This window comes from Stegodyphus dumicola, chromosome 3 (genome assembly GCF_044657685.1).
Source record: "Stegodyphus dumicola isolate Sdum_Otavi_A_Nest chromosome 3, ASM4465768v1".
Lineage (NCBI taxonomy): Eukaryota > Metazoa > Arthropoda > Arachnida > Araneae > Eresidae > Stegodyphus > Stegodyphus dumicola.
This window is the reverse complement of record NC_140770.1, coordinates 42328220-42342791: the sequence shown is the minus strand read 5'-3', so window position 1 is coordinate 42342791 and position 14572 is coordinate 42328220. Positions and strand designations below refer to the sequence as shown.

The following is a 14572-nucleotide window of genomic DNA, read 5'->3' as shown; positions in this document are numbered from 1 at the left end:
TAAATAAATATTTGAAATAAATATTTGGCTATAAAACGATTGAGTTATATTTTTATTTTACAGCTCCTACTACTTTTTGATGCGGAAAAATTTTATAATGTCCGATACAGAATAGGCAAATCAAAATTCCTAAATAAGACAAGAATAAAAATAGTAACAAATGCAACACAAGGACAAAAAAAAAAAAAAAAAAAAAAAGGGGGGGGAAGAAAGATAGCTTTGATTATTAATAATTGTTATCCTAGAGTTTATAATCTTATCGAAAAGCGAATCAGCGTTTTTAAATATTGGAAATGAAATTTACTAAATCTACAGAAGGCAATCAACGAATAGAAAGTATTAATTCATTACAGCGCTTAACATTGCACAAGTGAAAGACGATCACTGAATGTATATCCTTTCTGCTTTGAAAAACAGCCTATAGATCCCCTATGAAGTCTCTTTCCATTCTAAAGTACTCCAGATGGTTTTCTTAGCTTAAGGGGTTGTGTTTTTTAAATCCTAATGCGGTGTTGCTATGGTTACCCGGGTCAGTAGCGTCAACTCTCTTTGGCAAAAATTTCATTTTCACCTCGGCGAGAATCTTGCCAAAGGTAGCAACCCGTTATTCTGACGTCAGAAAACAAGTGCAACGGTCAACGTCATCTATTGCCAAAAGGCTACATTCATGCTTCTCAAAATTCACTCTTACAGAAATTATTTCATAGCTATTTTAATTTTTATCAATAGAGGGAGTTAACAGGTCTTTACTTCCTTTCTCTCACTGAACACAAACTTCTCTTTCGTCATTTGCACTTCTGGAGCTGAAAGAGAAGATACTGTAATTAAACCTTCGAAACTAACTAGTTCTTCAAATTTAGACACTTATACTGATTCTTGTTACTCTAGAACCTCCGGTAACAGATTTCGTATTCAGTAATGCAACACTCACTGCAACAGAGAGTGCAAATCATATTGATTATCAGACAGAGAGACACACAAAGTAAACAGAATACTTATACCCGTCCATTGCGGATGCCAGATAGAAAAACGCCTATTTGTGATGCTTTCTAAACTCGTTTAAACAAGCGAGAAAGTGCGAATAGATACTGTCACTGTGATCGTTTAAGATATTTTCATTAAAAAACACTCGCTTCCAATTTATGATATAATTGGATAAAGAAGGAAGCTAATGAAAAACTGCTTAAAAAGACGCATACCTTTTGCCCAGGTTAATATGTTAGTTTGGGCTGCTTACGCACGTTTTTAATCATGGGCATGATCGCCATAGCAAGCCAATATATAATTCTGTAATTTGAAAATGTATGGAATTCGAAATCGAATTAGGTGAAGACTAAACTCTTAAGCCTTACTTTTTTAAAAATCAAATCATGAACAGCAAATTATCAATAAAGAATTTTTTTAAAAATTACTTATAAATAGTAAATCCTCCTGTTGTCCATCCTCAGTAAAAGCACCACAATCTCACTGATCATAAAATATTTGTTAGAAAAAATATTTTGTCGTGTATGGAAATTTATTTACTTTTCGTTTCATGTAATGTCGCGTAAATAAACTCATCATAAACGCATTCCAGTGACACAAGCGTTTCGATTAACATTAATTTATATTTTAAAGGTTAAAACTGAAGTCACTTTAACCGCAACATTTATAAATCACATTTGTTATGTTTATTTCCGACGGGGCAACTAATTCCGGCCTACGGAAAAAGTGGGCGTTGTGTAAAATAATATTTTAAATGTCACATCGATTTGTATTTATATAAAGCTCAACCCGTATAATATCCAGGTATGCTTGTCATTATTCTACGCTTTGAAATTTTATTTATATTCTCATTGTCATTGCCTGTCATTTAATTCCGTGCCGTCTCTGGAAAATATTTGACAGCTGATGTATGGAAAAGACATTTAATTTTGTAAAGCTTATGCTCTTATTTCGCAGAATTAAAGAAGAAGGGATAAGAAACTGATATTATCTGTGACCATTTGCATTAAACGTGTGCACAATGAAATAAATAGTTTACTTCCAAAATTTTCGTGATTTTCTGTTCGGCATTTTATTTAACCGTATTTTGTAAGAGAAAATAAATTTAATTTCAGTGCTAAAAATTTAGTAATAATATACTTTTGTCGCGGAATTGTTGTATGGTTTATTTGTAGTGACGTTATGCATATAAAAGTCCAAAAGTGAGCACAAGAAAGTGCCGAGATGTCAAAGACGTTTCTCCACTTAATCAACTGACTGACACGGATAGGTGCAAAGAATGGAATGCCTATTGTTGGTCGCGGTCGGGTGGCTCCTGCATTTGCAATTTATGACCCCTTCGGTAGGCACAACAGAAGACTTTTGGTTATGGATAGCCAGAGTACCTGTAGAATTAGTTTTCTTCACTTTTCTCTGTTATTTGCTTTCGTCGTGGTGTCAGGGAGTTGCATCCTTTTAGAGCCTCCGGATAATCATGGATAATCATCAAGAAATTGAAGAGTAATGCCTTCATTATATTTTTACCTCTTCTTTAGTTATTGTTGATACTAATTAAATGGAATGCTAATTATCATTTGCTTTATTTATGAGTGCATTGATGAGGTATATTAAAAAATTTGAATTATTCTTTGCTGTGCAAAGTGCATGTTGAAACCCTGTTTTAAATTTTTGGCCTTGATAATGTATATTTCTTGCTTCCACTTTTATCATCACTTTTTATATTCAAGTATTTTGCTTTCATTATTAAAGTAATTATTGCACTCATATCATTTATGAATTTGTTATTAATGTTTAATTTATTGCTTCCTTTGTATTAAATGTGATAATTTTAAACAAGTTGGGAAAATGTACTATATCTTTGCAGTCTAAAAGAAAATTTCAGTGGTTTTATAAGTGTTGAGAAAGAACTTGAAAAAATTTTTGCTGAATTTTTTAATTAGAATGTCAAACTTACTGAATTAATTCATCTTTTTGTCATATAGAGAATGTAAATTGATAATTATTAGAAATTTTACTGTAGATAAAAATATTGATTTTATTAAATTTGTTTCTTCTGTGGTATTGAAGATATTAGGAATTTTATATTTATAATCAAATAGTACATGTATTCTTATTTTTATGGTTTTTCATTAATAGCCTATGTTATACAGAAAATTATGGAGGTTATTACATTATTCAGTCAGTATGTCTTACTTTTGCATCACTGTTATTTTTCTATATAATTGAGAATCTATTTATCTGCATTCCGAGATTCTGAGGGTGAGATTTCTTGAAATAATAACATGTTCAGAAGTCAAACAACAAAAATCAGCATTATATTTTCAAAATTTTTGCAGGACTAGTTTCAATGGTTTTACCGAACCACCATCCTCAACTGCAAATGAACAAGATCTGAATTAGTATTTATTCGGTGTGTTATTGTGTCTTAATAACATGTGTTGTCACTGGGAATTAAAGCTGTTCAGATAAATGAAAATGTGCTATATTTGTGCAGAATATCTGAAAAAGAAATATGTATGCACATATACACAGAAAAAATAGTTTAACACTTATCTGAAGTATTTCTATTACTATTTTTACTTTCCATTAGATAAATGAAAATTATAACTAATATATAAATTTTTTCCTCAATTATTAACTATCAGCAGGTTATTACTATGGAATATTTGAGAAAAATTCATTATTATTTTGCAGTAGATATTACTAATTTTTCAAACTAAAGAATTTCTTTTATCCTCTGAAAATTTAAGTTATTTATGAACACTGTCAAATGAAAAATATGACTAATGTATACATTTTTTTCTCAGTTATTAACTGTCAGTGAGTTATTAATATGGAATATTTACCAAAAATTCATTAATATTTTGCAGTAGATGTTACATAAAAAAATTACTTAGTTTTTCAAACTAAAGAATTTCTTTTGTTCTCTGAAAATTTTGTTAAGTTATGTATGGACACTGTCAAATCAGTTTTTTTTTTAAACGGACACATTTCTCCAGTTTTTTTTAAATGTTTTAAAAGTTTTTATAGTCATTGTCAAATCAAATTTTATTGTATTCCTCAGTTTTACATGTGGTAACATAAAATTCTTCATAACTTATCAGTTCATATATGCTGCACAAAAAATAATTCTACTGTTTTTAAGTATACAAACTTGGTAAAAGTAAGTAAAGAAAAGTGAATCGAACTTTAATAATGTTTTACTGTTTGTACCAAAAGTCGTATTAACAATCATTCATATTATATTTCAGCATCTTTAATTTTATACTACTGTTTCAGCATCAACGAATTTTTTTAACACTATCATTCTTTCTAAGGTAGGTAACTTGTATGTACTTTATCATGATGTGTTATCAGTTTATTCAGTTAGTCTTATCTCAGTATTATGGTAATATATGTTCTGTTAGTCACGTTGGTACTTTTCCTTATGCACCTGCCACATTTTTTGGCCCCTGTGAAATAGAAGCCAAACACATACCAAGACCCAACAATAGCACCATGTGGGATATGTGTAAGCAAAAATAAATGCACATAGTATTACAAGAGCACTGCCAAACTGTGTGGCAGGCAGATAATTGAAAAGTACCCTCATTTTCTTACATGTAACTCACCAATGTGTTACTTTGATATAGATCTTAAATTTTTATATAATATAGATCTATTTATATTGATATAGATCTTAAAGAAATTTTATTTTGATATAGATCTTAAAGAAAAACAAGAATTTAATATTAATCATATGAATATCCTATTCAGAATTATGATAAATAAAATTAGGGACTTCTGTTATGGTTCTTCATATCTTTATGCTGACTGAATACTGATATTTAAGATAGGCTATAATGAATGTTTAAGTTGCATTTCTGCATGCTCTGTATGCTCTCTTATGTTATTATTAGCACTCATGACGAAAATGCATGATGAAGATGTATTGTGATTATATTTCCGTGATGCATCTTTGGTTGCTCGTGAATTACATACCATGTACAATGCTCAAAAAAAAAAAAAAAAAAAAATGGGACAGTGCTATATCTCCTGTTCTACTGGGGCTATTCACGAAATTCAAATTGCGTTCTTCATGTCTCGAAAGCGCGACTTAGGATATATATTAGATTTATATATAGCACTATTCTAACACAAGTATTTTGACAAAAAATCGGACTTTTTCTGAAATAACATACCAATTTTTTTACATATTTCGATTCTACGACTCAAATTATGCCAGAATACCAAGTTTTGTAAAAATCGTACGAGTAGTTTTTAAAATATTAGCTCTCAAAGTTTTAGCTCCTCAATGTTAATTGAATTTGGCAAATATTTATTTATATCTCTTTTTTTATTAAACTTTTTTTATTTTTTCTCTCACATTTCGAAATTTAGGTTCATTCCAAATAAAATTTACCCATTTTTTTGTGTTTTATTTTTTAAATTTCTATTTTTAAATAATTTTTATAAATTTTTCGAAAACAATTTTGAATTATAACCTATAAAAATTTTACCATCATCTTAAAGTACGTATATTTTTAAGCATATCTGCAAAAAATTACTTTTTTATTCAAAATTTTCTAAGATATACACAAATTTACATATTTTCGCGTTCTGAAATTTGGCATCTTTTTTTTGAGCAATAATAACGCCAAATGTGGTCTATGGATTTTTGTTACACTGTGTTGCCACAGCTTTTTTTAACCTTAAATTTCAAGTAAAATTTTACAGAGAATTAATTATATGACATTTTTTCCCTCAATGATGCGTAATAAATATTTATTAATACTATATGAAAGCTATTTTTTTAAATAAATTTTTTAATATTTTTTTTTTTTAATTTCTCTCTATTTTTTTTTTATTATTATTATTTTTTTAATAAGAGTAAATTTTTACCTTCGGCGTTTTATCGTCTGCTACTTTACTTCGTTTAAATCGAATTGTCTAAAACTGAGAATTTTCGTTTGATGTTTATTTGAATTTTATGACATTAACTGCACAATTTATTTCTAAACAAACTGATGCTTTTGAAGTGGCTGAAAGAGCGGCTGGTACTATCATCCATATTTTTAAAGCACAGTATATTTTTATAGAAACATGAGATTTAGAATAATCATTTTTATAAAAGTCAAATTATGATATAAACATACAACCCTCTAGAGACTGAATTAATGGAAGTTCAATCGTTATGTAGAAATGATCTGCAGCTACTTAATCGCTGGATAAGTCAACAGATTCCGTGGCCAAGTAAGAATAATTATATAAACGACACCCAACATTCTGAATTCAATTAACAACGAGGATACGATGTTTATTAAATGAATTCAAGAAGTTTTAAAACAAAAAATCAACTCATTTTTTATCCTAAAATGTATTTTGGTGCGTAGCGTATTTTCATTATTCTAATTTAAAATTCTAATAATTCTTAAAATACTAATTTAGAATGTAATTGTCAAGAACTGATTCCTAATCATCAGTAATATAATAAGTAATTATTACGGTTATTAATAAATCCTTCTTATAAAGTAATTGCAAATATATCAAAAAACTTTCTGTCTGAATGCAAATATTTTTCTGCGCGAATATTTTTAATTTTATATTAATCAAGATTGCACACGATATTATTTATTTGCACTTCAATTCTTAACGTCAGTTCTAGTAGAAGTTACAAATCAATTATATTTAATTAAGGATTGGATTGGATTATTTAATTATGGCAAAGCGCACGAGGGCTATCTGCCTAAAGGGAGGGATGCCTTCGTGGAGGACTTTCTAAGGAAAATTGGCTCGTATACACGTTACACATCAGGAAAACCACGAAAACACCCATGCAACCAGCCCGTTCGTGGGATTCAAACCTCGGACCGAACTACCAGTGATCAGCGTCTTTACCACTCGGCCGTTTTTGGGCCTTTATGAAATGGAAGGCGATAACTTTATTTAAAATGATTGTCAGAAATACCAAAATGTTTCGAAAAATTGGATACTTTTTAATATACTTTCAGAATGCTTAAAGAAAAAGAGAAAAATAAATTTTTTCGTAAAATTTAGTATTTGTATTTTTTTTTTTTTAATTTAAAACTTTTCAATCTTATGATATTTGATTCTTGCGATTTCAAAAATAAAATATTTGACTAAAATATGAATAACATTTTAAGAAACCAAATGTAGGATAAAATTGTGTAAAGCAATGGGCACAATGATAAAACTGTTTAAAGCAGTGTATGCAAGTCATCCTAAGTTAAAATGTCGGTTATACATCTCTCTTATTTATATATATCTTTTCTGAACGGAACATTGAAAGGCGTGTTAAACTGTGCTTTACTGTATTTTCTATTTTAATATAGTATGCAGTTTTCAAACTCATCGTAGTCTGGGTTACAAAGTATTCTTCCGAAAGAAACGCAGTTCAAATAAATAAAATCAAATTTTGGAAAATTGATATTAATAAATATATTTAAAATGCTCAGTTCGAAGGAATAAATAGAAAATTTTAAAACAATTATCTGAAGAGACAATGCAACACAAACAATTAAAATAAAAGTATAAAAATTTAAAAATTACCTAAATTAATAACTATGACGAAAAATATATATAAAGAAAACTATTTGAAAAAAATAAACGCTGCACCTTTATTTACACAGTTCGAATAGGTAAATAGAAATTTTTAAAACAGTTATTCGAAAAAAAAAAAAAAAAAAAAAACAACGTGCAACTTAAACAATTAAAATGAAATTCGAAAAAGAAAAAATTACTTAAAATAATAAGTTATAATTAAAAATATAATATAAAGAATATTATTTGGAAAAAAAGAACGATGGTGACTTTTTTTCCTCTCACCGGAAAGGAAACTAGGTTGCTATATATTAAGAAGTTCGCCAAGTGAAGTATTCTTGGCGCAAACTGACAAAAAAGTGCCAACATAAATTTGTGAATTTCTCCGTAAATTTCGCTCCAAATTTTACAAAATTTCATATTTAGGCGTAATTTGAGTCGTAGAATCGAAATATGTAAAAAAATTGGTATGTTATTTCAGAAAATGTCCGATTTTGTGTCAAAATACCTATGTTAGAATAGTGCTATATATAAATCTAATATATATCCTAAGTCGCGCTTTTGAGACATGAAGAACGCAATTTGAATTTTGTCAATCGGCCCAGTAGATCAGGAGATATAGGACTGTCCCATTTTTTTTTTTTTTTTGAGCAGTGTACAAAGCCACCATTATAAAGCATTCTGTATTATTTCTATTTCTACTAAAAGTAAGACATTTTTATTTAACTTCATCATTTAATTTTAAATTTAGGCCCACCAGCGGCCGAGTGGTAAAGTCGCTGAACACTGGTAGTTCGGTCAGAGGTTTGAATCTTGCGAATGGGCTGGCTGCATGGGTGTTTTCGTGGTTTTCCCGATGTGTAACGTGTATATGAGCCAGTTTCCCTTAGAAAGTCCACTGCGAAGGCATCCCTCTCCTTAGGCAGATAGCCCGTGAGGCTTTGCTGTAATTAAATAACCTAACCTAACCTAATTTTAAATTTAGCCGATTAATTTTTAAAATTATTTTCTCTTTCATTTCCATATAAAGCATAAAATACTTAAATTAGTGCAAAAAATCAGCAGCTTTCATTATAAATAAATATGTAGTAAAATGAATGTTTTATTATTTTGTCAATCATATTGCTATCAGGTATTTTCAGAAAGGCTTTGATTTTTTCCGAAATTCTCCCAGGCGTTTAGTTAAGAGCCTATTAATTTCTTCACAATATTTTTCTTGTTGCTTTTGAAGGTGTTGCATTTATTGTTTCTCTCTTTATATGTTTATCTTTAAGTAGAAAACTTCATTATCATCATTAGAGAAGTCATCACTAGACAAGACTATTTCAAAGCCATTACTATTATTCGATTTTATAATTCTGTCATTTAAGTTTTCATCATTTTTGGTAGTCCTTAATCCAACAGCAAGTAAATAGCTTGTATGTTGTTTCCATAGTATCTAAGGGAATCTTTCTACATTATGATTTCAGTAATTTTTACATTTAGATATTGATTAAAATTTGTTATAATACAATCGAGTAGCAGAGAAAGGGTAAAATGCATAATGAAGTAGGTAATAATCATTTTAAATCATTGTTATAATTGATTATACAAATCATTAGGATTTATCTAGTAATTGCAAGCAAGGTTTGACTGAAATAATAAGAGCAGTTTTGACACTTTCTACATTCTCAAATTGGATTATAAGACTGAAGAACCTAGGAACAGATGTAATATAATCAATTACTTTTGATAACATTTTTTCTTCTCACATCAAAATTTATCTAGAGGAAGTTTGAAAAAATAACAGGAATTTTATTAGTAGATCAGGTTAACATGCAAATAAGAATGATATATGAAATTGAGTATAAAATTATTTACATTTTTTAGCAATTATGGTCGTATAAAAAAGGCATGTTCATGAAATCAAAAGTAATGTATCCAGTGGACATAAACAATGCGAACATTTTGTGGCCGTATTATTATCAGAATAGAAATACTACTTATTGGTTAATTGCATAGTATATAAAATTTGAATCATAGGAATTTTGGTCATTAGGTACACAAATGGGAAATAAAACAGTATGTAAATAATCTTATCAATATTTTCATGTCATTTTTAGTTTCAAGATCATTCTGGAGTGTTTAAAATTCCCATAGAATAGAGTAAAATTGGGATTAGTTTATTCTGCTTACTGAATTGCATAGTGTATAAATTTTAATTATTATAATTTTTTGTCAGATGGGATATAAAGTAATAATCTTAAATATGAAAGCTTTGTAGTTAAAAATTCTAATTTTTTTTTTTTTTAAATCAAGGAGTGTAGTTATTATTGAAACAGGATTTTACCCCCCCCCCCCCAAAAAAAAAAGACTTGCTAAATTAAATTTTAAATTTCTCTCGTTTAATGTGATTCACAATCTTCAAAAAAGAAATTATGAGAGATATTAATATCAATACATCATTCCTCTCCCTTTCTTTTATGCCTTCTGAAACTATACGCTGTCACAGAAGGGTAAGATCTCCTTAAGATAGTAATAAGAACTTCTCCTGATACTTTTTTTGCTGTGTATGTGACATCCTATTTTAGGATTAATAAAATTCATGAGAAAGTTTTATCTTCAACTGCTTATAACCTGTCAGGCTCAAATATGCCATCCAGATATTTGAATAAACTGTTAATCTTTCTCTATTCAGTTCTGTGTAACTTTAGTACTATTTTCTGTACCTATCATGTGCAGCAGTCGAACATCTTTCTTGATCCTGTCTTTTTCTACCAAAAATTAACTGACGATTATATATATATATATATGGCCTCTGTCATATGTTCTTTTGCTGAAATTTGACTTGCCTTTCTCTATATGCTTATTTTTTCTAATGTTAATTAAAAAAACTTCAAAATAGTTTCACACACACATAAATACATACATATATACATAAATAACCTTCTACCAGTATGTTAATATATGCATTACCTTGAGGGAAAAAACTTCCCTTGCAGTTATTTCTGTTTTTTTTTTTTTTTTTTCTTTTTCCTCCTTTAACCAGTTTAAAAGTTAGAGAAAAATCTTCTTCAAATTTAACTTGTTACAAATGATCCCAAGTATCACATCTTAATGATTCTAGCATTTCTACAAATTTAGTCAAAGCCACCACAGTTTTTTCTTTGTAATTTCATCTTACTAATTGATTTAGGTTTCATAAGCCAGTTACCTTTCAAAAATTCAAAAGCAGAGGTATAATTTAGCCGAAACAGACATGACCATAAGCACTAAGATGCATGAGCCGTTTGAATTGATCTATTCACAAATGAACGGGCATGAATCATATAGTCAGGATTTTACTGTTCTTATTTTTTTTCCCTCTTTATTTTCAATGTGAACAAAGAGCACAGACTTAAGCAGAAAATTACTTTTAAGTAATCGAAGATAATATGCTGATCCTCATGTGTAATTAACTGTTTGATTATATTGTGTTTAATTTTGTGATTTTTATTTATGTTATTTATATATTGGTAAAAATATGAACGTTTTCAAAACTTATATTTTGTGATTAGTGTACCTAATTTTATGATAAAGTGTAATAAATAATTGGATATTTTCTTGTTATTGAGGCCGGATTCAGAAATGTATGCATATATGCACATGTGGATGTACTATACATATATGTGTATAGACACATACACGCATACATGAACCCATCCATCCATGCAGACATATATTTCTCAATCTGGTCCTGAATTATTATAATTAATTATAATTTTATGACATTTAATTATTAATTAATTAATAATTAAATGTCATTATAAAATTATAATTAATTATAATTTTATAATGACAATTTTTATAATTATACTTTAATTAGTAATACTTTTACATCTGTATGATCTTTGAGCTAAAATGCTTGGGTAAAAGTATAGTTTAGGGTACCCCTTGGCGATTTTTGGCGGTACATGGATACCGATTTTGTGCAATTCTTTGACTTGTTATTTTGGCATGCGAAGCGGCGATGCTACACAAAGCCAAAATAACAAGACAAACAATTGCACAAACTCGATATCCATGTACACACGACTTATTTTCACTTAAAAAAAGACAAAAAAAAAAAAAAAAAAAAAAAAAAAAAAACTCGAATTGCACAAAAATGGCATTGTGCACTCCTTTGACTTTATCCATGTACATGTCAACATATTTTCACTTAAAAAAAAAATCCGCGAATTGCACAAAAATGGCGTTGCGCAATCTTTTAACTTTGTCCATGTACACGTCGACCTATTTTCACTTAAAAAACAAAAATCCCAGAATTGCACAAGCTTGCATTGCGCACTCCCTTTATTTTGTCCATGTACACATCAAAATATTTTCACTTAAAAAGTCAAAGGAGCACCAAATTCTACAATATAGGCAAACAAAAAATACATAATCTCAATAAAATAACATAAAAAAGGAAAAACATGTTATACATTTAAGCACTACCAAAAGCAAATATTCACTTACCATGATTTTCGAGTTCGCTTCGTACACCCAGAGTCACATAAAAATCAAAATATCAGTCATACTCAAATGACTTTTTTCAAACCAGGTTCTCTTTCTGATCGAACGCTTCACGTAGTGACCATCTGAACCTTTCTTCCTATAAACCCATTCAAATCTATCTAAACGGTTTTTACGTTCGACTAGACGCATATCCTTCCTACATACAGAACACTTATAATGGCTACTAAGTAAACCTTCATTTACACAACAGTCAATTAAAGATCTTTTTCCCTTTCGCTCCAAATCGTACAGAAACTTCAAATTAATCTTACTACATTCTGCCATTCTACCGTCTAAAAAATCAAACTAACACACACCACAAAAACGCTTACAAAACATCCCATGATTCAAAATTTCCCAGAAACATGCACCCGATTACGTCACAATAGGGTTTTTCCATAACATTCAACTACTCAGGCTACCATAAATGAAACAACAACTTGGCGATAAATCAAACAACTTCGCCGTAATACAAGAGGTACCTTAAAGTCTAGACTACCCAAATGCATGTGCATTAATATTGAAAAAATTTCTTAATGATTAGATGTGATAATTATATGACAATGAATGATTATTATAGTTATTTAATTAATTTTAATAATTATTGTAATAAATAAGTGTTATATTTCTTTTCATTTTTTGTTCTAAAATTAAACACTCAAAAGTGAGAGATCATAAAATTCTCAGGCTCAAAACTGAATGCTTACTTCCCATCTCTGAATTTTTTTTTGGTTATTAAGGATAACAAATTAAAGTTGTAGTAGCTGATAATGTTTATACCCTAATATTTTAGTGATAAAATTCCATATAGAATAAGTTTAGAATATTTGATTATTTGCTTTTAGAGCCAATTATATTTTTAAATCTAAATTTTGAAATACATATGATTGGATTGCATTTTGTCAAAGAAAATCAGTAATATTCTTAATGTTCTTTTCATGTGAATTTTGTAAAGTAGTTAAAAGTGAATAATTTGCTGAAATGTTCTACAGTGATGGCAAAGGAGTTAAACCTTGGAACGTAGATCTTCTTCTTGAAAAAGCTGCTAGGCGGTCATCTATTGATAAAGCTTCCAGCCGATCATCCATTGATAAAGGCTCTAGCCGTTCATCTATTGATGAAGGCTATAGCCGAAAGTCCTCTCTAACAGAGATTTCTGATGGCAGACGACCATCTTTTACCGATAAAGAATCTGACATTATTTCTGAAGCTGAAGAGGAATATATCCGTAAAATGCATTCAGGTAAGTGTATGTCTGTACATAAATTACAGGTAATGCATTCTGAATGTGACTGGTTTGTACTACATATAGAAAAAAAGTGTGTTTGTAAAAAGAATCCTTTTTTTCAATTACAAATTTTTTTTCTTATAATTTTTGAATGTGTCTTCCAATGTGAGAACAATTCATAAATTATAATTTTGCAATCAAATTTAATTATTATTATTTATAAAATTATGTACAATAGTGTAAAACTTTGTCTTCATAATTAATTAAATTATGTACTATTAGTTGAATGTTTGAAAATATCTTATTCCTCACTAGAAATTTTATAACATTTTATTTTGATCTGTTATCAAAACGTATCGGTACTTGCATATTATCGCAACCACCTTAGTAGAATTCACCAAAGCTTCAGAATATGCCAAACTCTGGTATCCACATGCATAACAGTTATTCAGGCAACGATGTGCATGACCAATACTCATTGATAAATCGCCATTTTTGTATGTGTTCTTTTTGCTGTACTCAAAGTTCCAATAGTCTTTTATAGGAAAATTATGATTATTTTTTGTCTTAAACTTGATTTTAAAATTTGTGCTTGTAGGATTTTTCTGTAATAGAAGAAAAAAAGGTGAAATTTCTGCAGGAATGCATTATTTTGTCACAAAATTGCTAAAGAAACAATGTTTTGAATTCTTTCTCAAAGCAATTGCCACTAAGTTCCCATCAAAACAAAAACACAAACCCTTTTGTAACTAGGTTTATTGATTGCCTTTTGGAACAGATATATTGTTGAAATATTGAATATGAATGTAATATATAATATTTACAATAAAAAGAATTGTCCGTCTTCCATAAAATTCGAGAAACTGTGCCAAAGTGATTGCAATAATATTTAAGTACCAAAGTATCTTTGTAAAATAGGCTAAAATATCATGAAATATATTTTGAAGTAAGACAAGTATTAGTTAATGAAATACTATTCATATTGTCCTTTGTAAAATGTTAATAGATTGTTGCATAATCGAGAAAATATTGTTAAGAATTTTATTATTACTATTTTTATTATTATTGTCTATTTTTCAAAAGTGTGTTTTTGTTTTATTATTGTGTGAAGTTGTAACTATATGTCTTTTCTTGTGTGGCAACAACGCTTCTGTAATTCTTCAATTTGAACTTTTGGATGTGTGCCAAGTTTGATGGCGTAATGCTCTGGTGAAAGCGTCGATTGATTGTGTAGATGAAACATGTTGTTTCAGAACGTTATTTCTTTAAAATATGTAAAATAAATGTTTTGTTTTCTGAACTCGG

The 14572-nt window shown here is 28.9% G+C and overlaps 1 protein-coding gene across 4 annotated transcripts in view; it reads left to right on the top strand.

The window, feature by feature from the left end:
• The first annotated feature begins 1631 nt into the window (after positions 1-1631).
• LOC118184229 (oxidation resistance protein 1-like) overlaps positions 1632-14572 on the top strand; it is a 76818-nt gene continuing 63877 nt past the window's right edge. Inside the window, exons 1-2 of one of the 4 annotated variants that reach the window (XM_085812804.1) lie at positions 1632-1788; positions 13032-13282. In XM_085812804.1, the coding sequence (XP_085668930.1) occupies positions 13273-13282 (10 nt within the window). In that variant the 5' untranslated portion in view covers positions 1632-1788; positions 13032-13272. Of the gene's footprint in view, positions 1789-1937; positions 2485-13031; positions 13283-14572 lie in introns of those variants that run through there. The other 3 variants (XM_085812803.1, XM_085812802.1, XM_035353867.2) reach the window with 3 other exon arrangements.